Source organism: Hemitrygon akajei, chromosome 23 (genome assembly GCF_048418815.1).
Source record: "Hemitrygon akajei chromosome 23, sHemAka1.3, whole genome shotgun sequence".
Taxonomy (NCBI): Eukaryota; Metazoa; Chordata; class Chondrichthyes; order Myliobatiformes; family Dasyatidae; genus Hemitrygon; species Hemitrygon akajei.
The window spans coordinates 59,901,332-59,923,465 of NC_133146.1; the positions used below are offsets into that span (position 1 = coordinate 59,901,332).

The window sequence follows — 22,134 nt, forward strand, 5'->3', positions numbered from 1 at the left end:
TATCAACTCCATCTATACATCACAGACACCAACCCCCCATCAACTCCATCTATACATCACAGACACCAACCCCCCCATCAACTCCATCTACACATCACAGACACCAACCCCCCATCAACTCCATCTATACATCACAGAAACCTACCCCCCATCAACTCCATCTATACATCACAGAAACCAGCCCCGCTCTATCAACTCCATCTATACATCACAGAAACAAGCCCCAAGCCCCCTCTATCAACTCCATCTATACATCACAGAAACCAACCCCCCCCTCTATCAACTCCATCTATACATCACAGAAACCAGCCCCCCTCTATCAACTCCATCTATACATCACAGAAACCAACCCCCCCCCTCTATCAACTCCATCAATACATCACAGAAACCAAACCCCCTCTATCAACTCCATCTCTACATCACAGAAACCAACCGCCCCCATCAACTCCATCTATACATCACAGAAACAGACCCTCCTCTATCAAATCCATCTCTACTTCACAGAAACCAAACCCCCTCTATCAACTCCATCTATACATCACAGAAACCAGCCCCCCTCTATCAACTCCATCTATACATCACAGAAACCAACCCCCCCCCTCTATCAACTCCATCAATACATCACAGAAACCAAACCCCCTCTATCAACTCCATCTCTACATCACAGAAACCAACCGCCCCCATCAACTCCATCTATACATCACAGAAACAGACCCTCCTCTATCAAATCCATCTCTACTTCACAGAAACCAAACCCCCTCTATCAACTCCATCTATACATCACAGAAACAGACCCTCCTCTATCAAATCCATCTCTACTTCACAGAAACCAAACCCCCTCTATCAACTCCATCTATACATCACAGAAACCAACCCCCCCCTCTATCAACTCCATCTACACATCACAGAAACCAAACCCCCCTCTATCAACTCCATCTCTACATCACAGACACCAACCCCCCCCATCAACTCCATCTATACATCACAGAAACCAAACCCCCTCTATCAACTACATCTACACATCACAGACACCAACCCCCCATCAACTCCATCAATACATCACAGAAACCTACCCCCCATCAACTCCATCTATACATCACAGAAACCAACCCCCTCTATCAACTCCATCTCTACATCACAGACACCAATCCCCCCAACAACTCCATCTATACATCACAGAAACCAACCCCCCTCTATCAACTCCATTTCTACATCACAGAAACCAACCCCCCTATCAACTCCATCTCTACATCACAGAAACCAATCCCCCCATCAACTCCATCTACATATCAGACACCAACCCCCCATCAACTTCATCTCTACATCACAGAAACCAATCCCCCCATCAACTCCATCTATACATCACAGAAACCTACCCCCCCATCAACTCCATCTACACATCACAGACACCAACCCCCCCCATCAACTCCATCTACACATCACAGACACCAACCCCCCCATCAACTCCATCTCTACATCACAGACACCAATCCCCCCATCAACTCCATCTACACATCACAGACACCAACCCCCCATCAACTCCATCTACACATCACAGACACCAACCCCCCATCAACTCCATCTATACATCACAGAAACCTACCCCCCATCAACTCCATCTATACATCACAGAAACCAGCCCCGCTCTATCAACTCCATCTATACATCACAGAAACCAACCCCCCCCCTCTATCAACTCCATCAATACATCACAGAAACCAGCCCCCCTCTATCAACTCCATCTATACATCACAGAAACCAACCCCCCATCAACTCCATCTACACATCACAGAAACCAAACCCCCTCTATCAACTCCATCTCTACATCACAGAAACCAACCGCCCCCATCAACTCCATCTATACATCACAGAAACAGACCCTCCTCTATCAAATCCATCTCTACTTCACAGAAACCAAACCCCCTCTATCAACTCCATCTCTACTTCACAGAAACCAACCCCCCTTTATCAACTCCATCTATACATCACAGAAACCAACCCCCCCATCAACTCCATCTATACATCACAGAAACCTACCCCCCATCAACTCCATCTATACATCACAGAAACCAGCCCCGCTCTATCAACTCCATCTATACATCACAGAAACAAGCCCCAAGCCCCCTCTATCAACTCCATCTATACATCACAGAAACCAACCCCCCCCTCTATCAACTCCATCTATACATCACAGAAACCAGCCCCCCTCTATCAACTCCATCTATACATCACAGAAACCAACCCCCCCCCTCTATCAACTCCATCAATACATCACAGAAACCAAACCCCCTCTATCAACTCCATCTCTACATCACAGAAACCAACCGCCCCCATCAACTCCATCTATACATCACAGAAACAGACCCTCCTCTATCAAATCCATCTCTACTTCACAGAAACCAAACCCCCTCTATCAACTCCATCTATACATCACAGAAACCAGCCCCCCTCTATCAACTCCATCTATACATCACAGAAACCAACCCCCCCCCTCTATCAACTCCATCAATACATCACAGAAACCAAACCCCCTCTATCAACTCCATCTCTACATCACAGAAACCAACCGCCCCCATCAACTCCATCTATACATCACAGAAACAGACCCTCCTCTATCAAATCCATCTCTACTTCACAGAAACCAAACCCCCTCTATCAACTCCATCTATACATCACAGAAACAGACCCTCCTCTATCAAATCCATCTCTACTTCACAGAAACCAAACCCCCTCTATCAACTCCATCTATACATCACAGAAACCAACCCCCCCCTCTATCAACTCCATCTACACATCACAGAAACCAAACCCCCCTCTATCAACTCCATCTCTACATCACAGACACCAACCCCCCCCATCAACTCCATCTATACATCACAGAAACCAAACCCCCTCTATCAACTACATCTACACATCACAGACACCAACCCCCCATCAACTCCATCAATACATCACAGAAACCTACCCCCCATCAACTCCATCTATACATCACAGAAACCAACCCCCTCTATCAACTCCATCTCTACATCACAGACACCAATCCCCCCAACAACTCCATCTATACATCACAGAAACCAACCCCCCTCTATCAACTCCATTTCTACATCACAGAAACCAACCCCCCTATCAACTCCATCTCTACATCACAGAAACCAATCCCCCCATCAACTCCATCTACATATCAGACACCAACCCCCCATCAACTTCATCTCTACATCACAGAAACCAATCCCCCCATCAACTCCATCTATACATCACAGAAACCTACCCCCCCATCAACTCCATCTACACATCACAGACACCAACCCCCCCCATCAACTCCATCTACACATCACAGACACCAACCCCCCCATCAACTCCATCTCTACATCACAGACACCAATCCCCCCATCAACTCCATCTACACATCACAGACACCAACCCCCCATCAACTCCATCTACACATCACAGACACCAACCCCCCATCAACTCCATCTATACATCACAGAAACCTACCCCCCATCAACTCCATCTATACATCACAGAAACCAGCCCCGCTCTATCAACTCCATCTATACATCACAGAAACCAACCCCCCCCCTCTATCAACTCCATCAATACATCACAGAAACCAGCCCCCCTCTATCAACTCCATCTATACATCACAGAAACCAACCCCCCATCAACTCCATCTACACATCACAGAAACCAAACCCCCTCTATCAACTCCATCTCTACATCACAGAAACCAACCGCCCCCATCAACTCCATCTATACATCACAGAAACAGACCCTCCTCTATCAAATCCATCTCTACTTCACAGAAACCAAACCCCCTCTATCAACTCCATCTCTACTTCACAGAAACCAACCCCCCTTTATCAACTCCATCTATACATCACAGAAACCAACCCCCCCATCAACTCCATCTATACATCACAGAAACCATCCCCCCTCTATCAACTCCATCTATACATCACAGAAACAAGCCCCCTCATCAACTCCATCTATACATCACAGAAACAGACCCCCCTCTATCAAATCCATCGCTACTTCACAGAAACCAAACCCCCTCTATCAACTCCATCTATACATCACAAACCAGTCCCTCTCTATCAACTCCATCTACACATCACAGAAACCAACCCCCTCTATCAACTCCATCTATACCGCACAGAAACCAACCCCCCCATCAACTCCATCTCTACATCACAGAAACCAAACCCTCCTCTGTCAACTCCATCTCTACTTCACAGAAACCTACCCCCCCATCAACTCCATCTACACATCACAGAAACCAAACCCCCCTCTATCAACTCCATCTCTACATCACAGAAACCAGCCCCCCCATCAACTCCATCTATACTTCACAGAAACCAAACCCCCCATCAACTCCATCTACACATCACAGACACCAACCCCCCATCAAATCCATCAATACATCACAGAAACCAAACCCCCTCTATCAACTCCATCTATACATCACAGAAACCTACCCCCCATCAACTCCATCTCTACATCACAGAAACCAACCTCCCTCTATCAACTCCATCTATACATCACAGAAACCAACCCCCCTCTATCAACTCCATCAACACATCACAGAAACCTACCCCCCATCAACTCCATCAATACATCACAGAAACCAACCCACCATCAACTCCATCTCTACATCACAGACACCAACCCCCCCCATCAACTCCATCTATACATCACAGAAACCAAACCCCCTCTATCAACTACATCTACACATCACAGACACCAACCCCCCATCAACTCCATCAATACATCACAGAAACCTACCCCCCATCAACTCCATCTATACATCACAGAAACCAACCCCCTCTATCAACTCCATCTCTACATCACAGACACCAATCCCCCCAACAACTCCATCTATACATCACAGAAACCAACCCCCCTCTATCAACTCCATTTCTACATCACAGAAACCAACCCCCCTATCAACTCCATCTCTACATCACAGAAACCAATCCCCCCATCAACTCCATCTACATATCAGACACCAACCCCCATCAACTTCATCTCTACATCACAGAAACCAATCCCCCCATCAACTCCATCTATACATCACAGAAACCTACCCCCCCATCAACTCCATCTACACATCACAGACACCAACCCCCCCCATCAACTCCATCTACACATCACAGACACCAACCCCCCCATCAACTCCATCTCTACATCACAGACACCAATCCCCCCCATCAACTCCATCTACACATCACAGACACCAACCCCCATCAACTCCATCTACACATCACAGAAACCAACCCCCCCCCTCTATCAACTCCATCAATACATCACAGAAACCAGCCCCCCTCTATCAACTCCATCTATACATCACAGAAACCAACCCCCCATCAACTCCATCTACACATCACAGAAACCAAACCCCCTCTATCAACTCCATCTCTACATCACAGAAACCAACCGCCCCTCTATCAACTCCATCTCTACATCACAGAAACCAAACCCCCCCCATCAACTCCATCTATACATCACCGAAACCTACCCCCCCATCAACTCCATCTACACATCACAGACACCAACCCCCCCATCAACTCCATCTACACATCACAGACACCAACCCCCCATCAACTCCATCTATACATCACAGAAACCTACCCCCCATCAACTCCATCTATACATCACAGAAACCAAACCCCCCTCTATCAACTCCATCTATACATCACAGAAACCAAACCCCCTCTATCAACTCGATCTATACTTCACAGAAACCAACCCCCCCATCAACTCCATCTATACATCACAGAAACCTATCCCCCATCAACTCCATCTACACATCACAGACACCAACCCCCCCCATCAACTCCATCTACACATCACAGACACCAACCCCCCATCAACTCCATCTATACATCACAGAAACCTACCCCCCATCAACTCCATCTATACATCACAGAAACCAACCCGCTCTATCAACTCCATCTACACATCACAGAAACAAGCCCCCTCATCAACTCCATCTATACATCACAGAAACAGACCCCCCTCTATCAAATCCATCTCTACTTCACAGAAACCAAACCCCCTCTATCAACTCCATCTCTACTTCACAGAAACCAACCCCCCTTTATCAACTCCATCTATACATCACAGAAACCAACCCCCCCATCAACTCCATCTATACATCACAGAAACCATCCCCCCTCTATCAACTCCATCTATACATCACAGAAACAAGCCCCCTCATCAACTCCATCTATACATCACAGAAACCAGCCCCCCTCTATCAACTCCATCTCTACTTCACAGAAACCAACCCCCCTCTATCAACTTCATCTATACATCACAGAAACCAACCCCCCTCTATCAACTCCATCTATACATCACAGAAACCAACCCCCCTCTATCAACTCCATCTATACATCACAGAAACCAACCCCCCTCTATCAACTCCATCTATACATCACAGAAACCAACCCCCCCATCAACTCCATCTATACATCACAGAAACCAAACCCCCCCATCAACTCCATTTATACATCACAGAAACCAACCCCCCCATCAACTCCATCTACACATCACTGAAACCTACCCCCCATACATCAGACACCAACCCCCCATCAACTCCATCTATACATCACAGAAACCTACCCCCCATCAACTCCATCAATACATCACAGAAACCTACCCCCCCATCAACTCTATCTATACATCACAGAAACCAACCCCCCATCAACTCCATCTACACATCAGAGAAACCTGACCTCCACAGCTACTTGTGACAACAAATTCCACAGTTTCACCACTCTTTGCCTGAAGAATTTCCTCCTCATCTCCTTTCTAAAAGGCTGCCTCTTTATTCTGACGTTGTGCGCTCTGGTCCTAGACTCTCCCACCATAGGAAATATCCTCTTCACATCCATTCTATCACGGCCTTTCATAATAAGTCAATTCCAATTACAAAACAAGTTCTGTTCATGTGGTTCTGTAAGCTGTTGCGTTGGGCCAAGGGAAAATTGTGTTCAAGTTTGGTTACTGTCATCTCCCACTCAACATAGCTCTGCATCTCCACTTTCAAATTATTTATCACCTTGACAGAAATTGTTAGTAGGAAAAATCTGCACAAATGCACTTTTGATACCTGCAAATACTGCAAAGGAATTATCTCCCCATACATGGGATTTACAAATTACAACAGATCAAAGCTGTCCAAAGCTTTGCATTATGCTTAACGTGTAAAACATCAAACTGACAACAGATTTAGCTCTGGCGTTTGTTGAAGCATTTCTCTGCATTCTTCACTAGTAACGCTCAAGAGGACTGCAGTCATTTAAACTTCAAACTGACAACAGATTCAGCTCTAGTGTTTGTTGAAACATTTCTCCACAATCTTCAGTGATGACACTCAGAAGACTGCATTCATTTAAATTTCTCGGCTTTTCTCACATAAATAATGTCTTGAACTATGAGACTGTGACAGTTCCTGTCACAAGTGATCACTATCTCAGTAACTGAGAATTTGAGTTTGAATTTGAGAAGGCATGGGACATGCTACACTTGTATTCATAGTAAACAAGTTTTCATTTCTTTGGTAAGTTTTGTGTTGAATTTTTAAATGTTGTGCCACTGTGGACAGGGAACAATCGAAGCAAATGATTTTAATTGTACATCACATACTCCTGTCAGAGACACCTAATGTATAGTCACTGCTGTACCTGATGTCATTTGTACATACAATCAATCTATAAATATAATCTATCCTATGTATTTATACTTAGTGTTCTTTAACTTATTGTGATTTTTTTTGTGCTGCATCAGATCCAGAGCATCAACTATTTCATTCTCCTTTACACATATATACTGGAAATAACATTAAACAATCTTGAATTATAACCAAGCCTCCTGCTCAAAGTGAACTCACAGTAGCAGTAAATAAGACAAGCTGGGACATGAAAAATTTTATAATTTTATAAATTATTATTGAAAATTTTATAAACTAAAATTGGCAAACATTTCTTTCAATTTGTAAAATTGCTCTAAAAAGTAGGAACGTTTGACAATTGGGGATATTCATCTGAAAGGAACTTGTCAATGGTTCTCTATAAAACAGTTCTAATTTCAATGTTAGTAATGTTAGTTGGGTCAACAGAAAGATGCTTCAGCTATTTCCATGAGAAAAACTGCAACAATCTCACCATCCAAAATCAATTAACTTCATTCATGTGGTCAGTTATCCCTATAAATAATGGTAAAGGAAAATATTTATTTAAGAAAATCCAGTGTAGAGTAGGCCCTTTGAGCTGCCTCACCCAGCAAACCCCGATTAATTCTAGCCTAATCATGGGCCAATTCGCCTACCTTTGGACTGTGGGATAAATCTGAAGCAGCCACAGGAACCCACATGGTCACATAAAGAACATACAAACTCCTTACAGGTAGCGGTGGGAATTGAACCCAGGTCATTTGTACTGTATGGCATTGTGTTAACCACAATGATCCTGTGTTAAACAATTTGAAAATATGAAAGTACTCAATTGAATTTATTTATTACTTTGCTCCTGATTTAGATCAGAGTAAGGATTAATTCAAATGGTGGACTGTTATGCAGAGTTTGCCCAGGTTTTCTGCAGATTTCTGTTGACCCGTTAGCTTTAGCATTCACAGAAGTTAGTCATGTTCAATTGCACAAGGATTTTTGTGCAAAACACTCATTTACCAACTTACAGTTTCACTCTGAAAAACTGAGTCGCTGTCGCTTCTTGTGTATTGAGACTGTCAACAAAGAATCCGTTTTTAATTTTCGGCACTGAGCATCAATTTTTAACTGACATCCTCTTTGATAGTCTTGGATTTCTAGCACATTGTTCTAAATACAAACATCACTACCATTCAAGAAAATTGCAGCCAATCTTTGGGCTATTTTCTTACCCAAATTCCATGCATCTTCATTGTCAAAAATCTAGGTACTTATCTTTCCCTTGAGTATACCAAATAACAGTGGACTGATAGCTTTTTGATGTTAAGAACTGCAAATATTCAAATTCCTCTGAGTGAAGAAATTCCTACTCACCTCAGTACTAAAAGACTGACTGTTTATTCTAAGATTACCATCGCTGATTCTAGACTACAGCCACTCTCTCATTGGTTATATTTCTCTCAGATGTTATGTTTTAGTGAGATCACTTTAGTTTGTTTAAAGTGCTGCGTTCAGCACCACCATATTTAACAACTTCGCACAGAATAACTCATTTATTGTGCAAGCAATCTATGCTGCAAAAGTATTACTGAAAAATATATTCTTCTTTAATTAGTCAAAGATAGGTTGGCAAAATAAAGATTAAGGTTATTTCAGTTCTTTGATATTTAGATTGTGCTCTTTACATTTCATGGGACCTCTAGTCTGCTGACTGGTTGACCAGTGACCTGGCCACTCCCTCCTGTTTCAAATGCTCACCTCATCACTGTCAAGTCTGCATCCCACCAGAATTGCTACCCTCCCGAAAGCTAAGTCTTTGATAAACAGCACAATCAGTGCAGGTTTCTGTCCTGCTCTTTGGACCTTTCCTCAACATCATTTGGACGCCTGGGGTAGACACACTTCCCATTATCGACTCCAAGTGGATCAGAAATGAAAGATACTCCCAGAATGGTTAATGAAATGAATATAAGACAGTGGATGGTTGAAATCACCAGTCAGCTATACCATACCTCACCCATACTATGGCGTTCATGTCGATCCTCAATTGTAGCGCCAAAGTATGGCTCATAGGTGATCAGGTCAGGGCGTTCAATATCATAAATAGCCTTAACTTTGGGGATGGCAGCCAGATCCTTGTAGTCAAGAATCTCATTGTCCACTTTGGCCTGGAAAGATAACATAGAAGAATATTTTAGAGCCAAGCAGATCTGATGTATCCATCTTTCTCAATCTCAAGAACACTTATGAGACAACAGTATCACATCTATAGAAATAGGAGTGAAGATCAGAATTTCAAATGGAACAAGCAATTAGGAAAACAAGGCCTTTAGTTGGTCTATGATGTTCTGGAAGTTTCAGCACAACTGGATACAACAGGCTACGTGCAATCAATTGCCAATAATCTTGCACACATTTCATGTTAGAGATCAAAGTGGGTTTTCTTCTCTGTAGTTTAATTTGCCTACTTGTTGGGTGCATTTTACACTAAGGACATCAGCATCCACATTTCAGAATAGCAAAGATTGAAGCTTTACCTGCTTCTCTCCAATATTTGTCATTGGACCTGTTTCTACTTTCAAAGACTACCCTCTGCTATTTCAATGATCTTGAGTGCTTGGCTGTGAACTTGACAAAGAGTGGAGTTCAGTGGCTGAATGATCTTGACTCCTTGGCTGCAAACTTGGAGAAGAGTGATGTTTGGTGGTTGAATGGGCTACTTTTATCCCATTCACATGCCAGCTTTAGAATTTTGTGCTCAACGATAACTCAGGGTAAGACGGATGTTGAAAAAACATATCAATGTAACATTTTACCATAACTTTGTACTGTATATTCTAAAATGCCATAATCAAAAGTAAACATAAAAACATTAAAAACTGAATGTCACATGTCAAGTGAAATTATGGCTCACATTACCAGATCAACTGGTGTTTGTTCTGTTTCCTAGAAAACCATTTTTACTTTGTCACAAGAAATATGACAGTTCACAGTCATACATGTTCAAGAAATGCACCAAAAGTGAAGCATAATCCATGAAATGATGGTCAAGCAGTGACAAACACTGCTAAATGAGTTCAGACTATGAAGAGTGAAGATCATGCAACAGCTATCGGTGGAGACTGTCCTCCGAGGGAAAGTTTTGGCAGATCAGCTCCTGTTGGCTGCTCTCATGCCAAAAGCTTCTCAGAATAGACACAAAATCTTCTGACATCTCAGCCCAACTAACAGGGCAGGGATCCAACCTTCGTTGTGGAGAGTTGAAAATACTGAGTACCTCAGCATGTTGACACCAGTAAGCAGCAAAAGAGCTTTCCATTGTCACATAGGGGAAGAGAGCCCAGCCATTGCAATATGCAGGCAGACGGTGATTGCTTCTTCTAAATAAGCATTTTAGTTTTTTTAAAACACCACCGTAGGCTTGATCAGCACCTGAATTATGGGATGTCTGAGGCATCCAGCATTGTGAAGTGGTATTAACAGCAGATGTAGTGTAAAAGGTTATCACCACCTGATTTATCATTGCAACACGAATCCTGTTTGGGTCAGTCATCCTCTCAAGTTGGGAAAGGTCAGGAGAAAGCCCTCCACATGGCTCTGAATATTATGAATTGAAAAGCAAGCAAATCTGCCGTTATTACTCACATATATTGTGTGACCAGGGGAACTGGGGATACTGGAGCCAGGTCTGGAGGATATACTCTCAGAAGAAGATCGTGTTGGCTGCAAACATAAAGCAGAGTAAAAAGAGAGAATAAGTTTCCTGAGAGTGAACTACATGACACTCTGTGATAACATGTTCAATGTAGAACCCTTTCTGATGGTTTAATTTAATATCAGAGAATGTATACAGTATACAACCTCAATCCAAGAACCTTTACAAAGCAAAAATGGAAAGCGTAAACTCAACATGCCAAATGTTTTTATCATCATATTCTGGAGAAGGCTTGTGCTTTTATCTCCTTTATTTGCACCTTGGCCCAGATATTATTCATGTATTATTATTTAATATGTTGCTAGCCAACAAGGTTAAAAAGCTTCTGATGTAGGGAAATGGTTCTATGTGCTGGCCGGGTTAGTTGGGCTAGGGCAGGGATGTGTCATCACCATCATCATTATGTGCTGTGTTGTATCACGTGAGTGATCATTGTCTTTCAATGACCCTGATGGTTCTTGGCAAATTTTTCTACAGAAGTGGTGTGTCATTGCTTTCTTCTGGGCAGTGTCTTTACAAGTCAGGTGACCCCAGCCATTATCAATACTCTTCAGAGGTGGTCTGCCTGGCATCACTGGTCACATGACCAGGACATGTGACCAATCACCACCTGCCCCCGTGGCTTCACATGACCCTGATCGGAGAAGTGGGGGAGCCAGGCAGCTGCTACACCTTGCCCATGGGTGACCTGCAGGCTAGCGGAGGGAAGGAATGCCTTTCACCTCCTTTGGTAGTGAGGTACCTCAATCCCAGCACCAAAGGGATTGTGTAGTCGGCTGAAATACTCACCCTTCTGAACTGCATACATAAAGAAGAAATCTAGCCCAGACCATGATGACCTTTGATGAACAGGGATGAATGGGCAAATAACCTGATGCCAAAAGGCACAGGAGAAAGCACCAACCACTTGAACAGAAAAGCTTCAGCTTTGTAATATGTAAAATGCCAGTAAGGATCCAGGTTCACTTCAACTATGGGGACCAGGTATTAGTAAAAAAAAGCTGCATGCTATAGGGGTGTTGAACTTTGATGTGAATATTAGGAGTTGAACATTAGAGGTGACATTAAACTGATTTACTCCAGTGGTCTAAAACTAATTGCTGACAAGGGAAGTACAGGTTTTTAAAAACTTTTATTGAGATACAGCACTGAACAGGCGTACGCCGTCCAGCAATCCCCCAATTTGACCAGAGTCTAATCATGGGACAATTTACAACGAACAATTTACCTACCAAATGGCATGCCTTTGGACTGCAGAAGGAAACCCACGCAGTCACAGGGAGAGCATACAAACTCCTTACAGACAGTGGCAGGAACTGAACCCGGGTCACTGGTACCGTGAAGCGTTGTGCTAACCTCTACACTACTGTGCCACCCACTTACAAGCACAATTAGATTGGAAGGGAAGATATGCACTTGCCGTCTAAAACAGCCAAACTCCTTGCAAGGGTGTGACACATGATATATCAGTTGCTGTTGACCGGTATTGTGCCCAGAGAAAACCTTGAGCTTATTTGCTGTCAGTCATTCATGGTCCATTGAAATGTGGTTTCTCATAATAACATACCCAAGGCACTTCCCTTCTCTCCACCACCTCCAACCTTCAAGCAAAAAGTTGAGCAGATGAAATGGTCATTGTTGGTTGCCAATTTAGTTTTGTGGTAGGAAACTGGAAAATGCAACTGCATGTGGAACTGATTACTGGCCCTTCAATTTTCCAGCCATCCTCATTCCGACAGTATCAGAGCCAACACCTGCATCCATAATGCAATGCATTTTTGTCACATCACCACTGTGCCAGATCCCCATATCAAATCCCAAGCCACACACTTTCTGAACAAGTCAGTTTGAAATCCTTAAGAGGACCACATCTATCTCTGAAGATCCTCACCATCTGGGTCACACTCTCTTCTAATTGAAGATCTAGGAGTCTGAAGCCACACACTCAACAATTGAGAAACAGCTGCGTCCCCTCATTCTCAACAGTCCAATGCAGTCCCCCTTTTTCTGTGATTTATTTATTTATCTAATTTACAGTAAATTATGCCTGTGCATTGTACAGTTACTGCAAAACAACATATTTCATTAAAGTCAGAGATAATAAATCTGATTCTGAAAATGTGGAAAAGAACAATTGACCTCAATATTTTATGACTAGATGGTGAAGATGGTGCTAATGAACAATTCAACCAAAAGCGAAATCCTTCAGACAGTTCACAAAGCGTTTCTTCCACTTCCTTTGCTTATTTTTCTTCTTTCAAATATGATTCTGCCACTATTGGAGCCCATGATCTACATTTTGATGGTGTGTTTTCAAGCCTATCGAGTAAGCTAGTGCTTTGCTGTTTCCAAGGGAATTCAGAGAAATTTTGAGCGAACTGTGTGGCCTCAAAGCCAAGAAGCCTGGAGATTGGGCACGGGCCCATGATCGACCCAATTTCTTCCCAATCTCGCCGATTAACGCATTGAGGAAGATTGAAATCATCGAGGACGGGAGCAGAAGGTGAGTGTCTGTTTAGCACCGTCTGCGATTGGCCTTGCTCTCGCTCTCGCTCTCCATAGCCAGCGAAAGGTGCCTGGTCTCTCTCACTCTTGTCCACTGCTCCCGGAGGAAGGTCTGTTCAATCGGCCTCTCTCTTCCTCTCGCTCATGCTGCTGGAGGTTGGTACTGGAGTTTTGGGTCTTGAGCAAGGTTTAATCGATGAGGATTGTGGTTTGATTCTGGTTCGCACTGTGATGTGTTTCAGGTTCCATTTTTTTGAGCTGTTTGCGCAATATGTTGTTTGCACGCTTGGGGCTGATGCTTTTCTTTGAATGGGTTCCATTGTTTTCTTTGTTTCGTGGCTGTCTGGGGAAGACGAATCTCAGGGTTATACACTGCATTCATACTTTGATAAGAAACGTACTTTGAACTTTGCCTGCACAGCAGCAAATTTAATTCACAACTGTTCGGGAGAGCTTCAACTGGAACAGATTGTTGATAAACTCTATTGACAAAGATTAAATCGTCATCTTCCACTCAGCACTCTGAACCCAAAACCACCTTCCTACTCGAGCAAGTTTACCCATGTAATTGCAGTTACAGGCCCAAAGGGAAAATGAATAGCTCATTGTAGTTGCTGCTGTGATGTCTACAAACAGACTACTCCTGATAAATTTTATAATGACCACTTCATTAGCTGTTTCCTGGGCAAACAATGATTAAGATGGCAGTGTAATTTACTCTGCATGACAGTGGCATTTCTCTTGAAGTTACTCCATACTCAAACCAGCATCAGTGCACTTGAGTAGAATAATGACTACTTTCTGTGTCCAATACAATATATTCACTTCATCCATCAGCAACAATTCCAAATTATGTAGTAAACCAGAGCTTCACTGAATCATTTCCTCCAAATAAATCCCCTAAAGATGATGTAAAATATTGTTAAATTACTTCTGGTTTAATTGGTCTACACTTTGAATACAAAGGCAGACTGTTATAGAGACATACAATGTGGAAATTATGGGGGTGGGTGCATGGCAACATAATGGTTAGCACAACGCTTTACAGTACCAGCAGCCTGGGTTCAAATCCCACCACTGCCTGAAAGAAATCTGCATTTTCTCCCCGTGATCACGTGCATTTCCTCCGGGTGCTCCCACAGACCAAAGATGTACTGGTTGGTATGTTAATTGGTCATTGTAAATTGTCCTGTGATTAGGCTAGGATTTCATCAGCAGATTTCTGGGGAGGTGGGGGGGTGGGTGGGTGTGGCTCAAAGAGCCAGAAGGACCTATTCCATGCTGTATCTTAATAGATAATAGCAATGAATAACCATGCTCTTGGGCTCACTAAATCCACACTGATCAATCTCCACGCACCTACAGTCACTTCATGTCCTTTTCAATTCTCTCTGCATTCTCAACCAGTCCCCACACATCAAATCAGTTACATTCTGGGCAAGGATCATTTACAGCAGTCAATTAAACTGCCAATTTGCATATCATTACAACATGAAAGGAGAACATTGGGAGAAAACCAAAATCCTCATGGTCACGAGGAGAATGTGCAAACTCTGCACAGACAGTAGTGGCACCAGCAATGGGACTACACTGTTCTTAAATGCACTGATCACACTAAAACTGTGCAAATTAAACCTGACTTTACCACACTGCCCACCCATCCAGAGTTCCTGCAGCCCAGCCTTTATTGTGCTCAGAAATGAGCAGCAGTTTTACGTTCCTTAAAGTTGTCACAGCATGAGGTGGGGATAAGCTCCCACTACCTATTAAATGCTCCCAATGGTGTGTGTCTCAAATAGCCTCTGACAACCAATTCCAATTCCTAGCCTAGTGTGACTTAACTAGTCAGCCCGGCAGAACAGCTTCTACTGACGGGAAGGGAAATGGCGGGTTACTGCTGCTTTTAAACCAGTCGCTTCGGTCAGATGGAACTCATCAGCTGTACTTGGCAGCTCAGTTAGGAGAAGGAAAACTGATCTCAAACCTCTGCTACCTTGTAGCTAAACTCACTCACGGGGAAGGATTCGGGAGTAAATCTTGAGGAAAAATCCAGGACTGGAATCCCTAAGACAGTCCTACCTGGAGTTCAATGCTGACTAGCAAATCCTGTGGTGCCATTAGTACCAAACTATTGATCTCTGCTGTAACTTTGGATTCATCAGCTGCACGGAGACGGGGAGCCTGCTGCACGGGTAACAGCTTTCTCCCCATATCGTACTGTCCTGGCTTGTGTATCACGTAGCCGCTGGACGCAACATCCAGGGTCGACCATGACCAATGGAGGGCTTCAGAAATGAGTAATGAGAGTAAGTGGGTCATGCACTTGCTTCTTTTGTTACTGATTGTCTGCAGACGGCACGGCACATCTCTACAACCTCATTCACTGACAAATAATAGCAAGGCTGAAGCTCTCAAAGGAGACGTGACCAATAAGGCCGATCAGTTCGAAGTTTGTGATTAACGTGGTCAAAATTGACCCACGTGGTGGAGTTCTTTGAGTCGTGGAGACTGACCTCATGGGCAAGGTAGAGAGGGTGAAAAGTCAAAAAGTGTAACGGCAGAAAATTCCACAAGCAGTCTGCAGGAAACATGAAATAGAGCTAGTTCAGTTCTGGAAACTGATAAAAAAAAAATGGAAGAAAGGAACTGAGAATAAAAGAAACTCTTTCTGCAGATGCCACATGAACTGCAGAGGGTTGAGAGAGGGCAATGTTGTTTTTGGAAGGGACAGCAGAGAGACTTTGCCATTATCAGTGCAGAAAGGCGAGAGGTAGCTGGTTGAAGTTGCTTTCCCGATCAGATGCTACATCTATGTCCTCATCAGCTCTCAAAGTTGAGTATCAGTGACTTCCCACAACAATAACTTCTCATTTAATGTCAGCAAGACCAAGGAGATGAGTATTGACTTCAGGAAGAGGAAACTGGTGGTCCATGAGCCAGTCCACATCTGGGGATCAGAGGTGGAGAGGGTCAGTAACGTTAAATTCCTTAGTGATATCTTTTCAGAGGATCTGTCCTGGGTCCAGCATGAAAGTGCCATCACAAAGAAAGTACGGCAGCGTGTCTACTCCCCTAAGAGTTTGCAAAGATTCAGCATGCCACCTAAAATATCGACAGACTTCTACAGATGTGCGGTGAAGAGTATATTGACTGGCTGTGTTACAGCCTAGTATGGAAACACCAATGTCCACGAATGGAAAATCCAACAAAAAAAAGTGGAAATGGCCCATTCCATCACAGATAAAGCTCTCCACATCACTAAGCACATCTACCTGGAGCACGGTAGCATGAAAATAACATCCATCATCAGGACCTCACCACCTGAGGCCATGCTCTTTCCTCACTGCTGCCATCAGGATGGAGGTCAGGAGTCCCAGGACTCACATCACCAGGTTCACAAACAGCTATTACCCCTCAACAATCAGGCTCTTGAACTCAAGGGGATAACTTCACTTATCCCATCACTGAACTGTTCCCACACCCTATGGATTCACTTTCAAGGAGACTTCATCCCATATTCTCAATATTTATTGCTTGTTTATGATATTATTATTTTTCTTTCTTTTTGTATTTGCACAATTTGTTGTTTTTTGCATATTGGTTGTTTGCTGGGTATGGTCGTTCATTGATTCTATTGTGTTCCTTGTATTTACTGTGATTGCCCACAGGAAAACAAATCTCAGGGTTGTACATGGTGACGTATATGTACTTTGATAATAAATTTACTCTGAACTTTGCTTTTTGTATTATTTCAGTATAGTTATGTATGAAATTATCTACCTGGATGGGTAGCAAACAGAAGCTTTTCACTGTATGTGTAAAAATAACAAACTGATTAATAATCACTGAGGATAAAACAGGAATTCAATCATTTAGTGCACAAAATTGCTGTGCTATGCAATTGAATTTCTAGCTAATTTTCATATACGACCTAAAAGATTATTCTTTGTTTAATCAGGTATCCTGATTGGATTCAATACCACTATTAGTATCCTTAGCTGTAAGATTATATTCATTCTAATACCAGTAATGAATTCATTTGTTTAACCTGCCACAGCAAAAACACTGAGCTTCAAATACAAGCTCATTACTTGTAAATTAATATCATCTTTGACATCAATTTACTTTGAATATTAATGAAATGGCCTCCCCATTGATCTTCCGCCAATTCTCCCATTTCTGACTCTTTTCCTGAATGGCACCTCCAGTTCTCCATCCACCACTTCAATCTCCCTTCTCCTCCTGGTCTATCCACCTGCTAACCATAACCACGGACTTGTACATTTGTACCACACCGCCACACTTCCGCTACTACCCACACATTTTACCCACCAAATCCCCTCCTCCATCTAGTTAAATATTTCCTCCAACCCTCCCCTAATGGCTCTATTATCATCTTCCTGCACTGGTAGGCTTTGTGTTCCCTCATATCACTCTCGAGCACCGTCAACACCTTCACTCTCCCTTCCCTTCCCCTAGCTCTATCTGCCATTTGTTTTCTTCTCTCTTTGCTATCTGTTTCCACCCATCCCCTACTGAGCCCCTTCTCACCACTTCCTCGCTCCTCTCTATACTGACTATATGGCACAGAAACAGGCCCCTTGCCCATGCAGTCGTTATTGAAACATTTAAACTGCCCACTTCCATCAACCTGCACCCAGACCATAGCACTCCATACACCTCCCATCTATGTACCTATCCAAACTTCTCTTGAAAGTTGAAATCAAAATTGCATCCATCCCTTGTGCTGGCAGCTCATTCCCCACTCTCATGACTCTGACTGAAGAGGTTTTCCCTCATGTTCCCTTTAAACATCTTCTCTCTCCACTGTCAATCTGGATACAGGGTCTCAACCCAACATGTTGACAATTTCTTCTTTCCCCATCAATGCTGCTCATCCAGATGAGGTCCTCAAGCAGATTGTTTGTTGCTCCAGATTCCAGAGTCTGCAGTCACTAGTGTCTTCCCAATGGTTTCTCTGATTGAACGATCTTGCTACTGAAAGTGAACAGCAAGGCTGCTCTGTAACCTGCAAACCAAAGTAGCATGACTCCATCACGATGATCACTTACGTCACTGACAAGATGAGTCCAAGATCAATCCTTCCACTTAAGCTCAGCATGAAATTACTGCTTTCTTCATGAAATTTGCAAAACAGTGCAGCTTCCAACCGGGGGGGGGGGTAAAATCTCATCATTCATATGTTACGTACCATGTCGTATGACGTGAGCGATTATGGTCTTTCTATGACCATGATTGTTCTTGGCAAATTTTTCTACAGAAGTAGCTTGTCATTACCTTCTCCTAAGGCAGTGACTTTACAAGGCGGGTGAACCCAGCCATTATCAATACTCTTCAGAGATTGTCTGCCTGGTGTCATAACCGGGACTCGTGTGGTATGCACTCGCTGCTCATACGATCATCCACCACCTGCTCCCATGGCTTCCGGTGACTCTGATCCCGGGGGTTAAGCAGGTGCCACACCTTGCCCACGGGGACCTGCAGGCTAGCGAAGTGAAGGAGTGCCTTACAGCTCCTTTGGTAGAGATGTATCTCCACCCCACCACCCTAAACTCTCAAAGAAGGGCAGAAATTGAGTTGAAAGAGCAGACTGTCCAGGAACCAAGGTTGTTCAAAACTTCTGAGAAGACAATCAGTGCACATTCTCCCACAAGGCTGAAATTTGTTCCTGTCCTGTAGGTTTACATCTGTGAAGTGCAGGGAAGTTAAAATGCTTCAGTACATTGCACTAGAGCAGAGGTTCTCAACCAGGGCTAGGGTCCATGGACTCTTTGGCTAATGGTAGGGCTCCGTGGCATAAAAAAGGTTTGGGAACCCCACATCCAGAGGCAGGAAACATGGTTGGAAATAGCCTCTGAAAATAGCCGTTGATGTTTCACTTCTAATGGAATTCTGGAAAAGTTTTGGAGCATTAAAAGCATTTTCAATTCACTACATTTTAAAATAAATTAGTGCAATTTAACAGGGAGTTTCTAAAATATACACTGACACATGAATCATGAAACTCACACTTTTACTTTTTTTTCCGCTTTTGGACCATGGTTTGCTGAATTATTTGTACAAAAAATAATATTGTTCTATTTTATTTTTGCAAGACAAAATGCATTAGTTGGAACAAGTGATCTATTACACAGTGACAGAATCTGATTTGACAATGACAACCTGTTAGCTCAGTGCTGTGGCCTACACAGAATGAGACAAGGTGGTGTGGAGAAAGCAAACCTGTTCAGATAGGGTTGTCTGTGTTGCTTTTGGTGTGGTCATATCATTCTTTTCAATGGCAAATATTTACTGTATGTACTCTCACCATCTTCTTCCTAACCCACCCTGAAAATCACATAACATCTTCAAACATACTAAATGTCTCAGTAGTCGCACCATGAGCTCAAATTAATTCCTTGTCAACTGGATTATGCAAAGCAGGTAAGGTGAAACTGACATTTGTTTTGCTTTGCATCATCAATGCATTGTCTCTAAATGGTCGATCACATGAACTCTGCATTGTCTCTATGGCTGGTCACATGGTCTCTACATTGCCTCTAAAAGGTTGGTAACACGCGTATTTTATCTTGGCCTGAACAAGGACTAGAAATGATAATATTCTGGCAAGCTCCAAATGCTTCTACGGTGGCAAATTATTAAATGCTTAGAAGTACTTCTTCAATTACAAGGGGGGGCATCCAGGTGGAACATCACTTTATTCACCTGGATGGTCTGAACAAATTGCTCCCTGAGAGAAATGTAGCTTGAAATGAGGTACCTATGGGGAGGGCTTTGTGCCAATCGTGATTTGGTTCCGTAAGTATTCCAGATTGATGGGATGGGCCATAAGTGTACTTGTTGCACAAAAGCTGATTGTAAGAGGGAATCAATTAAAGTAGGAAGCTGATACAAGGTCTCGGAGTAAGTATGGGCCATTTGGCCCTTCCAGCTCGCTCTGCCATTCTGAAAGGGTCTGGCTGGTCTAGTTCAAGTATTATTCTCATTTCACTCAAATCTCTTAATTTCCAGCCATTTTGTGAACTTTGTTCTGAATGAACTTGATTCTATAGCCCTCTGGGTGGAGAACGCTGCAGATCCATTAATACTTCGAGAGAGAAATTTCCCCTCCTCCAAACCCTATATAGTATTTTCCTTATTTGGAGACTCATGATTCTCAGCTCCTCAGTCCACCCCGCTAAGCCCCCTCAGAATCCGCCATTTCAAGAGGTGTTCCTTCTTTTAAACTCCGTAGAGTACATTCCTAGTCTACTCAATCTCTACTCAGGCAGTAAACCCACCCACCCATGAATCAGTCTCGTGAATCGTGTTGTACTATGCAAAATTATCCTATATTTCTGGCAAGCAAAAGGAGACCTAACCAATCCACAATACACATCGTGACCCTCTGTAATTGCAGTATTTTCAACAAATAAAAATTAGCATATCAATAGCATTCCTAATTGCTTACTTCATCTGCATGTTAACTTCCAGTAGTTTGCATAATTAGGCCTCGGGATATTAATAATTCCCCACCTGATATGATTTAAGAAACACTTTTCTCTTTTTCTGTTTTGTACAGGGAGGAGGAGGATCTCTCATTTTCCTACTTAATATTCCGCCTGCTACGTGCTTGCTCATTCAATTAGTTTGCCTCCATCCCCTTGAATTGTCATCAGAGGTTCAAATTGTACTTCGTAATTTATGTAATAAATGTAAGCTCATGAAATTATGTGGTGTCACAGAATGCTTTTCAAGTTACGTGAAATTAACAATTCTAAATTCTGGCGAGGTCTGAACCAATTACTGAAATAAAGCTCGTCTCCACCCCGAATGAAGTGCTGAGTCCTTAGCTACCGCTTCATGAAGGAAATGATTAGTAATAGGTGACTCCACATAAAGAACAAGAAATTGCAGGAACTTGTGCAGAAACAGGAAGAACGCCATATGAACAGGTTTGCACAAATCTTATTCACACCCTAATATCCCACCACCCCTCAAGTGCTGGTTAATACTGACGAGTGACACAAAACAAAAGGTGTTGTGTAAGAGCAGCATCCTACTCGAAAAAGGCAGCAGGCAATCGTGGTGCCGGAATTAGAACACCAATAACACAGAGGAGCAAACCTTTCTCAACAGTGGCCTTTGCAATTGCTTCTTAAGCTAAACAAAAAAAAGACAAGGTTGAATGCAAACTTCAATAACTGAGAGGAAAAGGAAACTAGATTAATATATCAATTCACTCATC

The 22,134-nt window shown here is 43.0% G+C and overlaps 1 protein-coding gene across 13 annotated transcripts in view; it reads right to left on the reverse strand.

The window, feature by feature from the left end:
* The window catches only part of ablim1b (actin binding LIM protein 1b), a 428,496-nt gene that overhangs the window by 89,960 nt on the left and 316,402 nt on the right, over positions 1-22,134 (reverse strand). For 9 of the 13 annotated variants that reach the window (XM_073027813.1, XM_073027823.1, XM_073027820.1 and 6 more), the window contains exons 9-12: positions 22,014-22,049; positions 11,312-11,389; positions 9,679-9,834; positions 8,695-8,742 (exon numbers count right to left, since the gene is read on the reverse strand). In XM_073027813.1, the coding sequence (XP_072883914.1) occupies positions 8,695-8,742; positions 9,679-9,834; positions 11,312-11,389; positions 22,014-22,049 (318 nt within the window). The remainder of the gene's footprint in view (positions 1-8,694; positions 8,743-9,678; positions 9,835-11,311; positions 11,390-22,013; positions 22,050-22,134) is intronic. The other 4 variants (XM_073027825.1, XM_073027816.1, XM_073027822.1 and 1 more) reach the window with 2 other exon arrangements.